The sequence below is a fragment of the Equus asinus genome, chromosome 7 (genome assembly GCF_041296235.1).
Source record: "Equus asinus isolate D_3611 breed Donkey chromosome 7, EquAss-T2T_v2, whole genome shotgun sequence".
NCBI lineage: Eukaryota > Metazoa > Chordata > Mammalia > Perissodactyla > Equidae > Equus > Equus asinus.
This window is the reverse complement of record NC_091796.1, coordinates 107,601,105-107,613,965: the sequence shown is the minus strand read 5'-3', so window position 1 is coordinate 107,613,965 and position 12,861 is coordinate 107,601,105. Positions and strand designations below refer to the sequence as shown.

The 12,861-nt window shown below is 37.8% G+C and overlaps 1 protein-coding gene across 4 annotated transcripts in view; it reads left to right on the top strand.

The window, feature by feature from the left end:
• The window catches only part of LOC106839623 (uncharacterized), a 47,894-nt gene extending 37,604 nt beyond the window's left edge, over nt 1-10,290 (top strand). Inside the window, exons 13-15 of one of the 4 annotated variants that reach the window (XR_011504826.1) lie at nt 1,774-1,870; nt 2,348-2,542; nt 9,888-10,290. Coding sequence is in view for 2 of the 4 variants with exons in the window: in XM_070514380.1 (XP_070370481.1) it covers nt 2,348-2,396 (49 nt within the window). In the remaining 2 variants the exon portion in view is untranslated. Of the gene's footprint in view, nt 1-1,773; nt 1,871-2,347; nt 2,543-9,887 lie in introns of those variants that run through there. The other 3 variants (XR_011504825.1, XM_070514380.1, XM_070514383.1) reach the window with 3 other exon arrangements.
• Nucleotides 10,291-12,861: the final 2,571 nt, after the last annotated feature.

Sequence of the window (12,861 nt, the reverse complement as noted above, 5' to 3'; positions counted from 1 at the left end):
GTATCATTCCAATAATTCCTCTCCTATAAGGTTTCTGCTGAGAAATCCGCTGAAATCCTGATAGGGGTTCCTTTGTAGATTACTCTCTTCTGCCTCGCAACCCTTAATATTTTTCCCTTGTCATTGACTTTTGCCAGTTTTACTATTATATGCCTTGGAGAAGGTACTTTTGCATTGATGTAATAAGGAGTTCTATTGGGTTTGTATACTTGTGAGTCCATCTCCTTCTCCAGGTTTGGGAAGTTCTCAGCTATTGTTTCTTTGTACAAGTTCTCTGCACCTTTCTCCCTGTCTTCTCTCTCTGGAATACCTATAATCCTCATGTTGCATCTCCTAATAGAGTCCAATATTTCTCAGAGTTTCTTCATTTTTTAAAAAGTCTTAGGGCTTTCTCCTCCTCCACCTAAAGTATTTCTGTATTTCTGTCCTATAAATTACTAATTCTGTTCTCCATAATGTCAGCTCTGTTGTTTAAAGTTTCTAGACTGATTTTAACTTATTCATTGTGTTCTTCATCTCAAGGATTTCTGTTTCATTTTTTCTTTGTGTTTTTTTTAATTGATGTATAATTGGCATATAACATTATGTTAGTTTCAGGTGTACAACATAATGATTTGATATTGTATATATTTCAAAATGATCGCTACAGTAACTCTAGTTAACATCCATCACCATAAATAGTTACAAATATTTTTTCTTGTGATGAGGACATTTATTTTATTTTTTAACTTCAGTAACATTGGTTTATAACATTTTACAAATTTGAGGTGTACATCATTATATATTTCGATTTCTGTGTAGATTACATCATGTTCACGACGCAAAGACTAATTACAATCAATTACCACACACATGTGCCTAATCATTTCTTTTGCCCTCCTCTCTCCCCTCTTCCCCTCTGGTGACCACTAATCCAGTATCTGTCTCCGTGTGTTTGTTTACTGTTGTTCTTATCTTCTATTTATGAGTGAGATCATATGGTATTTGACTTTCATCCTCTGACTTATTTCACTCAGCATAATACCCTCAAGGTCCATCCATGTTGTCACAAATGGTCAGATTTCATCGTTTTTTATGCTAAGCAGCATTCCATTGTGTATATTTACCACGTCTTCTTTATCCATTCCTCCCTTGATGGGCACCTAGGTTGCTTCCAAGTCTTGGCTATTGTGAATAACACTGAAATGAACATAGGGGTGCATGTATCTTTATGTATTCTTGTTTTCATATTCTTTGGACAAATACCCAGCAGTGGAATAGCTGGATGATATGGTAGATCTATTATAATTTTTTGAGGAATCTCCATACTGTTTTCCATAGTGGCTGCACCAGTTTGCACTCCCACCAGCAGTGTATGAGGGTCCCTTCTCTTCCGCATCCTCTCCAACACTTATTGTTTCCTACCTTGTTAATTATGGCCATTCTGATGGGAGTGAGGTGATATTTCATTGTAGTTTTGATTTGTATTTCCCTGATAGTTAGTGATGTTGAATATCTTTTCATATGGCTGTTGGCTATCTGTATACCTTCTTTGGAGAAATGTCTGTTCAGATCATTTTTTAATTGGGTTGTTAGGGTTTTTTTGTTAAGACGTATGAGTTCTTTGTATATTTTAGATGTTAACCCCTTATCAGATATATGGTTTGCAAATATCTTCTCCCAATTGTTAGGTTGTCTTTTTGTGCTGTTGATGGTCTCCAATGCTGTGCAGAGCTTTTTATTTTTATGTAGTCCCATTGTTTATTTTTTCTTTTGTTTCCCTTGCCCAATCAGACACGGTACTTGAAAATATGCTGCTCAGACTGATGTCAAAGAGTGTACTGCTGATGTTTTCTTCTAGAAGTTTCATGGTTTCAGGTCTTACATTCAGGTATTTAATCCATTTTGAGTTAATTTTTGTGTATGGTGTAAGATAACGGTCTACTTGCATTCTTTTGCATGTGGCTGTCCAGTTTTCCCAACACCATTTATTGGAGACTTTCCTTCCTCTATTGTATGTTCTTGGCTCCTTTGTTGAAAATTATTTGTCCATAGATGTGTGATTTTATTTCTTGGCTTTCAATTCTGTTCCATTGATCTGTGTGCCTGTTTTGTGTACCATGCTATTTTGGTTACCTTAGCTTTGTAGTATATTTTAAAATCAGGGAGTGTGATACCTCCAGCTTTGTTCTTTTTTCTCAGGATTCCTTTGGCTATTCAGGGTCTTTTGTGTTCCGTATAAATTTTAGTATTCTTTGTTCCATTTCTGTGAAAAATGTTGTTGGATCTTTGATAGGGATTGCATTGAATCTGTAGATTGCTTTAGGAAGTATGGACATTTTAACTATGTTAATTCTTCTAATCCAAGAGCATGGAGACTGACATCAGCATCATGGTGGAGTGTGCTTGCCTGGTGAACTCTCCCTTCCAGGATACAACAAAAAGGACATTCATATTCCAACATAGGACATCCACACAACACAAAAGATGTCTGAGAGACCCATGCAGCCATACATCAGAAAGTGGAGGTGCTGGAGCCCTCCCTTGGAGGAGGTGGAAAGAGGTAAGAGAAAGCTTCACTCCCACCCCTAAAGCCTGAGATTCAGGGATTGCGTGTGGCCTCTGAGAGGGAAGGAAAGGGGGAGGGGGATGTCCCTTCATGGGAAAATCATAGATCCCTGAGGTTCCTCGCAGCCTAGGGGAAAGTCCCTTACTGAGGTGACTAGCTATTGGGGGAATGACTTCATCTAGCCAACACCTCAAGAAAGCAGATAGGGCAGAGCAAGAAGCCCCTGAGAGCACGCAGAAGAAGAATATGTCTGTCCCCCTACCCGCCCAGCAGCAGGCTCCAGTACCTGGGATCCCTGTGGAACGCAGAGGGCTCAGAATATGCAGCGCTTGACCCCTACCCAGTGGCAATAGGTGGTAATGACAATCAATAATACCACAATGCAGAAGAACAAAGCCGTGCCCTTTAGCAGTATCAACAATTATAGGTGCAGCCCCATGGCCCAGTGGTTAACTTTATGCACTCTGCTTCAGTGGCCCAGCATTTCACCAGTTTGGATCCTGAGCATGGACCCAGCACCACTCATCAAGCCATGCTGAGGCAGTGTCCCAAATGCCACAACTAGAAGGACCCAAAACTAAAATATACAACTATGTACAGGGAGGCTTTGGGAGAAGAAGGAAAAATAAAATCTTAAAAAATATATATATTAAATATCCATACCAGAAGGAAAATGACAAGTACCCAGAAATCAATCCTGAAGACACAGAAATATATAATCTAATGACAGAATTCCAAATTGCTACCATCAGAAAACTCAACAAGTTAAAAGAGAATGTACAGAAACAATGCAATGAGTTCAGGAGCTACTTCACAAGAGAGATTGAAACTATAAAGAAGAACCAATCAGAAATATTGGAGGTGAAAGACACAATCAATGAGATAGAACAAAACATGGATTTCCTGAATGCTAGAGCAGACATCGTAGAAGAGCATATCAGCATAATCGAGGATAGACAAGTTGAAATGCTCCAGACAGAGGAGGAGAGAGAACTAAGACTAAAAAGAAATGAAGAAAGTCTCTGAGAAATATCTGACCCAATTAGGAAATGAAATATAATAATTATAGGTATTCAAGAGGGAGAAGAGAAGGAGAATGGAGCAGAAAGCTTGTTCAAAGAGATAATAGCAGAGAACTTCCCAAACCTGGGGAAGGAGATGGAAATCCAAGTGAAATAGTCTATCAGATCTCCTAAATATGTCAGTGTAAAAAGACCTACTGCAACGCATATAGTAGTGAAACTGGCAAAAGTGAATGACAAAGAAAAAGTACTAAGGGCAGCAAGGCAGAAGAAAATAACTTACAAAGAAACCCCTATCAGGCTTTCAGTAGATTTCTCAACAGGAAACTTACAGGCTAGGAGAGACTCGAATAATATATGCAAATCTTTGAAGGACAAACACTTTCAGCTAAGAATACTCTATCCAGCAGAAATATCCTTCAGATTTGATGGAGAAATAAAAACCTTCCCACATAAACAAAAGCTAAGGGAGTTTGTAGCCACACGACTCCCCCCCACCCCCACACACAAAAAATCCTCAAGAAGGCCATCATACTTGAAAAAAAAAGGAAGAAAGGGGTTACAAAGCATAGATTAAGGAGATACATAGGTAGAAAAAAATCAGAAAATTGTAGCTATACATCAGAAGAGGTTAGTAAATACTCAAGTATAACATTAAAGATAAAGGGAAGTAAAACACCAAAAACAAAGATAATCTTGTCATTTTAACCACAAACTCACAAGACAAGGTGGAATAAGATGTGACAAAAATAACATAGGAGTGGAAGAGGAAGTGGACTGAATCGGTTTAGTCAAAGGAAATAAGAGGCCATCAGAAAATGGACTATCTTATCTACGAGATTTTGAATACAAACCTCATGGTAACCACTAAACAAAAAAGCAGAGCAGAGACACAAATAATGAATAAGGAGAAAACTAAGAAACACAACATAAAAAACTACATAACCCAACTGGTAGACCAAAAGACAAGGCATAACAAACAAAGGAAATGCAGGAGAACCAGAAAACGAGTGACAAAATGGCAGCATTAAGCCCTCATATATCAATAATCACCCTAAATGTAAATCGATTGAGTTCTCTAATAAAAAGAGACAAAGTGGCGAGATGGATTAAAGAACAAGACCGAGCACTATGCTGCCTCCAGGAAACACATCTCTGTTCCAATGACAAACACAGGCTCAGAGTGAAGGGATGGAAGATGATACTCCAAGCTAACGGCAAACTAAAGAAAGTAGGTGTCACGATACTTATATCAGACAAAGTAGACTTCAAGATAAGACAGGTAAAGAGAGACAAAGGGGACAGTGTGTACCGATCAAAGGGACATTCCATCAAGAAGAAATAACACTTATAAATATCTATGCACCCAACACAGGAGCACCAAAGTTCATAAAGCAACTATTAACAAACCTAAAGGAGATATTAATGATAACACAATAATAGTAGGGGACCTCAATACTCCACTCACAGCAATGGATAGATCATCCAGACAGAAAATCAACAAGGAAACAGTGGAGTTAAATGAAAAGCTAGACCAGCTGGACTTAACAGATATATATAGAACACTCCATCCAAAAATGGCAGAATACACATTCTTCTCAAGTGCACACGGAACATTCTCAAGGACAGACCATATGTTGGGAAACTAGGCAAGCCTCAATAAATTTAAGAAAATTGAAATAATAACAAGCATCTTTTCTGAACACAGTGCCATGAAGCTAGAAATTAATTACAAGAAAAAAGCTGAGAAAGGGACAAAGATGTGGAGACTAAACAACATGATATTGAACAAGCAATGGATCATTGAAGAAAGTAAAGGAGAAATAAAAAAATATCTGGAGACAAATGGAAATGAAAACACACCATACCAACTCATATGGGATACAGCAAAAGTGGTCCTAAGATGGAAATCCATCGCAATACAGGCTCACCTTAACAAACAAGAAAAATCTCAAATAAGCAATCTCAAACTACACCTAACTGAATTAGAAAAAGGAGAACAAACAAAGCCCAAGGTCAGCAGAAGGAGAGAAATAATAAAAATCAGAGCAGAAATAAATGCAATTGAAACAAAAAAGGCAGTAGAAAGGATCAATGAAAAAAAGAGCCAGTTCTTCGAGAAGATAAATAAAACTGGCAAACCCCTAGCCAGACATACACAGAAAAAAGAGAGAAAGCTCAGATAAATAAAATTAGAAATGAAAGAAGAGAACTAACAACAGATACCACAGAAATACAACGATTATAAGAGAATACTATGAAAATCTATATAACAACAAAATAGACAATCTAGAAGAAATGGATAGATTCTTAGACTCTTACAACCTCCCAAAGCTGAATCAAGAAGAAATAGATAATCTGAATAGACCAATCACAAGTAAAGAGATGGAAACAACAATCAAAAGCATCCCCCCAAATAAAAGCCCAGGACCAGATGGCTTCCCTGGAGAATTCTACCAAACTTTCAGAGAGGATTTAATACCTATCCTTCTCAAGCTATTCCAAAAAATTAGGGAAGATGGAACACTTCCTAACACATTCTACAAGGCCAACATCACTCTGATACCAAAGCCTGACAAGGACAACACACAAAAGGAAAACTACAGGCCAATATCACTGATGAACATACATGCAAAAATCCTCAACAAAATACTGGCAACCTGAATACAGCAATACATCAAAAAGATCATACATCACAATCAAGTGGGATTTATACCAGGGACACAGGGATGGTTCAACATCCCCAAATCAATCAATGTGATCCACCACATTAGCAAAATGTGGAATAAAAACCATATGATCATGTCAATAGATGCAGAGAAAGCATTTGATCCAACAGCCATTTATGATAAAAATTCTTAACAAAATGGGGATAGAAGGAAGTTACGTCAACAAAATAAAGGCCATATATGACAAACCCACAGCCAACATCATATTCAATGGGGAAAAATTGAACCCCATCCCTCTGAGAACAGGAACAAGTCAAGGGTGCCCACTCTCACCACTCTTATTCAACATAGTACTAGAGGTTTTGGCCAGAGCAATTAGGCAAGAGAAAGGAATAAAAGGAATCTAAGTAGGGAGTGAAGAATTGAAACTCTTGTTGTTTGCAGACATGATCTCATATATAGAAAACCCTAAAGAATCCATTGGAAAACTATTAGAAATAATTAACAACTACAGTAAATTTTCAGGGTACAAAATCAACTTACAAAAATCAGTTACTTTTCTATACTCTAATAACAAACTTACAGAAAGAAAACTCAAGAATACAACTCCATTTACAATCACAACAAAAAGAATAAAGCATCTGGGAGTAAGTTTAACCAAGGAGGTGAAGGACATATACAATGAAAAGTAGAGGACATTATTGAAAGGAACAGATAACCATGTAAAGACATGGAAAGAGATTCCATGCACATGGATTGCAAGAACAAACATAGTTAAAATATCCATACTACCCAAAGCAATCTACAGATTCAATGCAATCCCAATCAGAATCCCAATGACATTCTTCATGGATATAGAATCCTAAAATTCATACGGGGCAACAAAAGACCCTGAATTGCTAAAGCAATCGTGAGAAAAAGAACAGAGCTGGAGGCATCACAATCCCTGACTTCAAAATGTACTATAGGGGCTGGCCCTGTGGCCGCGTGGTTAAAGTTTGCGCGCTCCGCTGCAGGTGGCCCAGTGTTTTGTTGGTTCGAATCCTGGGTGCGGACATGGCACTGCTCATCAAACCAAGCTGAGGCAGCGTCCCACATGCCACAACTAGAAGGACCCACAACAAAGAATATACAACTATGTACCAGGGGGCTTTGGGGGAAAAAAAATAAAAAATAAAATCTTAAAAAAAAATGTACTACAAAGCCATAGTAATCAAAACGGCACGGTACTGGTACAAAAAAAGACACACAGATCAATGGAACAGAACTCAAAGCCGAAAAATAAAACCACACATCTATGGACAGCTAATCTTCAACAAAGGTGCCAAGAACATACAATGGAAAAAAGATAGTCTCTTTAATAAATGGTGCTGGGAAAACTGGACGGCCACATGCAAGAGAATGAAAGTAGATCATTATCTCATGCTATACACAAAAATAAACTCAAAATGGATCAAAGACTTAAAGATAAGTCCTGAAACCATAAAACTCCTGGAAGATAATATAGGTAGTACACTCTTTGACATCGAACTCAAAAGGATCTTTTTGAATACCATGTCTTCTCAGACAAGGGAAACAAAAGGAAAAATAAACAAGCGGAACTTCATCAGACTAAAGAGCTTCTGCAAAGGACAAGAAACTAGGATCAAAACAGAAAGACAATCCACCAACTGGGAGAAAATATTTACAAATCATGTAACTGACAAGGGGTCAATCTCCATAATATATAAGGAACTCACACAACTGAATAACAAAAAAAACAAACAGTCCAATCAAAAAATGGGCAGAGATGAACAGACATTTTTCCAAAGAAGATATACAGACGGCCAATAAACACATGAAAAGATGTTCAACATCACTGATCATCAGGGAAATGCAAATCAAAACTACACTAAGATAGCACCTTACACCTGTTAAGAAGGCTATAATCAGTAAGACTAAAAATAACAAATGTTGGAGAGAAGGGAACCCTCATACACTGCTGGTGGGAATGCAAACTGGTGCAGCCACTATGGAAAACAGTATGGAGATTCCTCAAAAAACTAAAAATAGAAATATCCTATGACCCAGCTATCCCACTACTGGGTATCTACCCAAATAACTTGAAGTCAACAATCCAAAGTGACATATGCACCCCTATGTCCATTGCAGCACTATTCACAATAGACATGGAAACAACCCAAGTGCCCATCGACTGATGACTGGATAAAGAAGATGTGGTGTATATACAATGGAATACCGCTCAGCCATAGAAAAGACAAAATCATCCTATTTGCAACAACGTGGATGGACGTGGAGGGTATTGTGCTAAGCGAAATAAGCCAGACTGAGAAAGACAAACATGAGATGATTTCACTCACATGTGGAATATAAACAAACACATGGACAAAGAAAACAATTCAGTGGTTACCAGGGAAGGGGGGTGAGGAGTGGGCACAGCTGGTGAGAGGGAGCACTCATGTGGTGACAGACAATAAATAACGTGCAGCTGAAATTTCACAATGATGTAAACTATTATGAACTCAATAAAAAACAAAAGATAAAAATCAAATAAAGGGAGAGACTAACTGTCCTCAAGCCTGGGTTGAAGGTGACAGAAGGTGAGGGGACCCACCTGAGGCGTTCAGTAAGCCAAAAGATCTAAGGAAAGTGATCATAGTGTCTTGATCTCCAATTCCTACAGGAAAGCCTGAAAAAAGCAAAATAGTGTTAAAATTAACCAAGTTGGCTCAGTGTTGATGGCTCAGTATATATAAGATGTTAAAGGCTTAAGAATCTCTCACAGCAATACAATACATTAGATGTTAGAAAACCCCCGCTGACTTTTTGTACCTGTCACATGACAAGTTAATCTTTGAGTAAATGGCCTGCTCTTTACAAAAGAGGGAAGATATTTGTTCCTATGTTCTTGAATTGTCCTTAGCTTTTCAAAAATAAAACTTTTAGTTTTTGTAGCTATTTGCTGTTTCATCTCTGTCGAGAATAAAAAGAACCATTTCTTGGCTTCAGGCCCTCAAGAGTTGTCTTGCACCACTTTCCTCTCACTGCTCTGATCTTGCCTGTCCCAAATTCAAGGTAAAAAGAGATCCAAACAGTGTCCTTACAACAGTCTCTCCCCGGGATTTCCCAGGTGGCCAGTGGGCTACATCAAAGATTTATTCTCTCCTTGCAGGAGACAAAGGCTGCTGATGAGTAACTTGATTTGTTTGGTATTGTCCAGGTTTAATTTCAGTTTCACTCAGCACTATTGGAACTGCCCTGTTTATCATGACAGCAACCAGAGAACCTGGCAAATCAAATGTCAACATCCCTTGGTTCTGTATATTCAAATAAAATATTGATAAGAATGTTTCAGCAATTGTGTACCTTTCAATAGAAGGCTACTCATGTTGCTGTTCAAAGTCAAGTCCAAACTGACTTTTTAAGAAGTAGTTTCCAGGTCTAAAACAGCTGTCAATGGTGGCGATCAAACGTATTTTATGCGATAAGCTAAAACGATCTGGAAGTTCCTCCAATGTCCGTTCCCGGGATAGTCATTGATTAAATGCTTAAATTGATCCTATTGTCAAGAAATAACTCCGTCCTCTTCCTTTCTGACTTTGTGGGTTGTAATAGGAATTAATGACTCTCAGTAATTGTCATCAACAGGTAGTTTCTGCTTCTCCCTCACACCTACTGAAAGCCTCTGTTTCAAACTACAGATGAGAGTTGGAATCTTCTGGAAGGAAATACTCAATGAGCCCCCAATGAATATAGTAATGTCTTGAACTTTTGAAACTGTAGGGAATGCCTTGGGAAACAGGCTTCTCAGGATCATCTGCCACAATTGCTTGAACACAAACAGCAGACCGAGCCATGATTCCCTGGATTTTAGTCCAAAAATAATAGTATACTGCTCAATCAAAAAAGACATTTAATTAGCTGAGACCAAAGACCAAGCAAGCTGATTCAGTTGCATTTATTCTCTTATGAGCTGGTGACTAGCCTTTTTCTTAATCTTTAATCCTTGGTTTAACTGGTTATATTTGTAGAAATTGGAATAAAACATGTCAAAAAACGGCTTCATGTTCCAACTGGCTGCATTTGTCCACTTCATTGAGGTTATCCAACTTGTTTGCATACAATGCTCATGGTACTCTCCTACAATCCTCTTTACTTCTGCAGAACTGGTAGTAATGTCCCCACTTTCATTTTGGTACGTTGTCTTTTCTTTTTCTTAGTCTGTCTAGCTAAATGTTAATTTTGTTTTTTCAAAGAACCAACTTATTGTTTCACCGACTATTTTTTCTCTATTTTTCTATTTATTTCATCTATCTTTGTTCTATATTTCATTTCTTCTCCTACCTTTGGGTTTAGTTTTTCCTAGTTCCTTAAGTTGTGAAGTTAGGTTGTCAACTTGAAATATTTCTTGTTTTTAATGTAAACTTTTCTAGCTATAAATATCTCCTTAGCACTGCTTTGTCTGCATCCCATATATTTTGGCATTTTGTGTTTTAATTTTCAATTGTCTCTAATTTCTAATTTTCCTTGCAATTTCTGCTTTGATCCATTGGTTATTTAAGAGTATGTTGTTTAATTTCCACAGTTATGTGAATATTCCAGTTTTCCTGCTGTTGTTGATCTCTTATTTCATCCCATTGTGGTCAGAGAAGATACTTTTATATATCTCTCTCTTCAAATCTATTGAGACATTGTGGTCTAAGATAGAAAAGGTTCCGTGTGCACTTGAAAAGAATGTTTACGCTGTTATTGTAAACAGTGTTCTGTATATGTCTGTTAAACATAGTTGGCTCATTGTGGTGGTAAATTCTTCTATTTTGTCTGGTTGTTCTATCCATTATTGGGAGTGGGGTATCGAAGTCTCCAACTATGGTACAGCTGTTTCTCCCTTCGATTCTGTGTTTTGGCTTCACACAGTTTGGTCTGTCACTAGGTATGAACGTTTATGTCCGTTATATCTTCTTGTTGTATTGAACCTTTTAATACATGACGTCCTTTGCATCTTGTAACATTTTTTTACTTTAAGTCTATTTTGTCTGATGTTAGTATAGCCACCCTGCTCTCTTTTGGTTACTATTTGCATGGAATATCTTTTTCCTACCTTTTTACCTTCCATCAATTTGTGTCTTTGGATCTAAAGCAAGTCTGTTGTAGACATAAAGTTGAATCGTGCATTTTTAGCCATTCTGCCAATATGCCTCTTGATTGGAGGGTTTAATTCATATACATCTAAAGTAATTACAGATAAGGAGGGACTCTTGTCATTTGGCTATGTTATCTCTTTGCCTTAACAGCTTTTTGTTCCTCATTTCCTGTATTACTGTCATATTTTGTATGTACTTGACTTTTTGTGGTAAAACACTTAAAATCCTCATTTCCTTTAGTGTGTACTCTATCATGATTTTCTTTGTGGTTACCATGGGAATTACATTTAACATCCTAAAGTCATAACACTCCGATTTGAATTTATATCAGCTTCATCTCAATAACATACAAAAGCTGCTCCCTTATAGCTCCATCCCTGCTGGTTTCAGTTGTTGATGTCACAAAACTACACCTTTATACATTGTGTGTCCCCAAACAACAAATAATTAAATGCACTAAGCTCAAATTATATAGAAAAAAATTGTGGAATTACAAACAAAAGTTACAATAATACTAGCTTTTATAACAGCCCATGCATGTATTTACCTTTATTTTAGGTCTTTATTTCTCCATATGGCTTTGAGTTACTGTCTGATGTCTTGTCATTTTAACCTGTGGGACGCCCTTGAGTATTCCTTTCAGGGCAGGTCCAGTGTTAACAAACTCCCTCAACTTTGCTTGTCTATAAGCATCTTAAATTCTCCCTCACTATTGAAGGACAGTTTTGCCAGATACAGGATTCTTGGTTGACAGGGGTTTTTTTTTGCTTGGTTGTTTTTTCACCTCTTTGAATCTATTGGCCCACTGTCTTCTGGCCTCCAGCGTTTCTAGGGAGAAATCTGCTGAGACTTACTGAGGATCCCTGTATGTGATGATTTTCTTCTTTCTTGCTGCTTTCAAGATTCTTTGTTTTTTGTCTTTATTTATTTATTTGAGGAAAATTAGCCCTGAGCTAACATCTGTGCCCATCTTCTTCTACTTTATGTGTGGGATGCCTGTCACAGCATGGCTTGACAAGCAGTGCCATGTCCGCACTGAGGATCTGAACTGGCGAACCCAGGGCCACCTAAGCAGAACGTGCGTGCTTAACCACTGCACCACTGGGCTGGCCCGTTTTTCGTCTTTCAAAAGTTTGATTACAACGTGTCAGTGCGGGTCTCTTCAAGCCCATCTTACTTGGAGTTCATTGAGTTTCTGGTATGTTTATATTCACATTTTTCATCAAATTTGGGACGTTTTCAGCCATTATATCTTCAAATATCCTGTCCTTTTTTCTCCTCTTCTCCTTCTGAGACTCCCATGATGTGTCTATTGGTCCACTTGATGGTTTCTGACCGTCCCTTACGCTTTGTTCACTTTTCTTCAATCTTTTTTCTTTCTGTTCTTCAGCCTTGACAATTTCCATTGGCCCATCTTCCAGTTTGCTGATTTTCTTCTGCCTGCTCAAATCTGCCTTTGAATTTCTCTAGTGAACTTT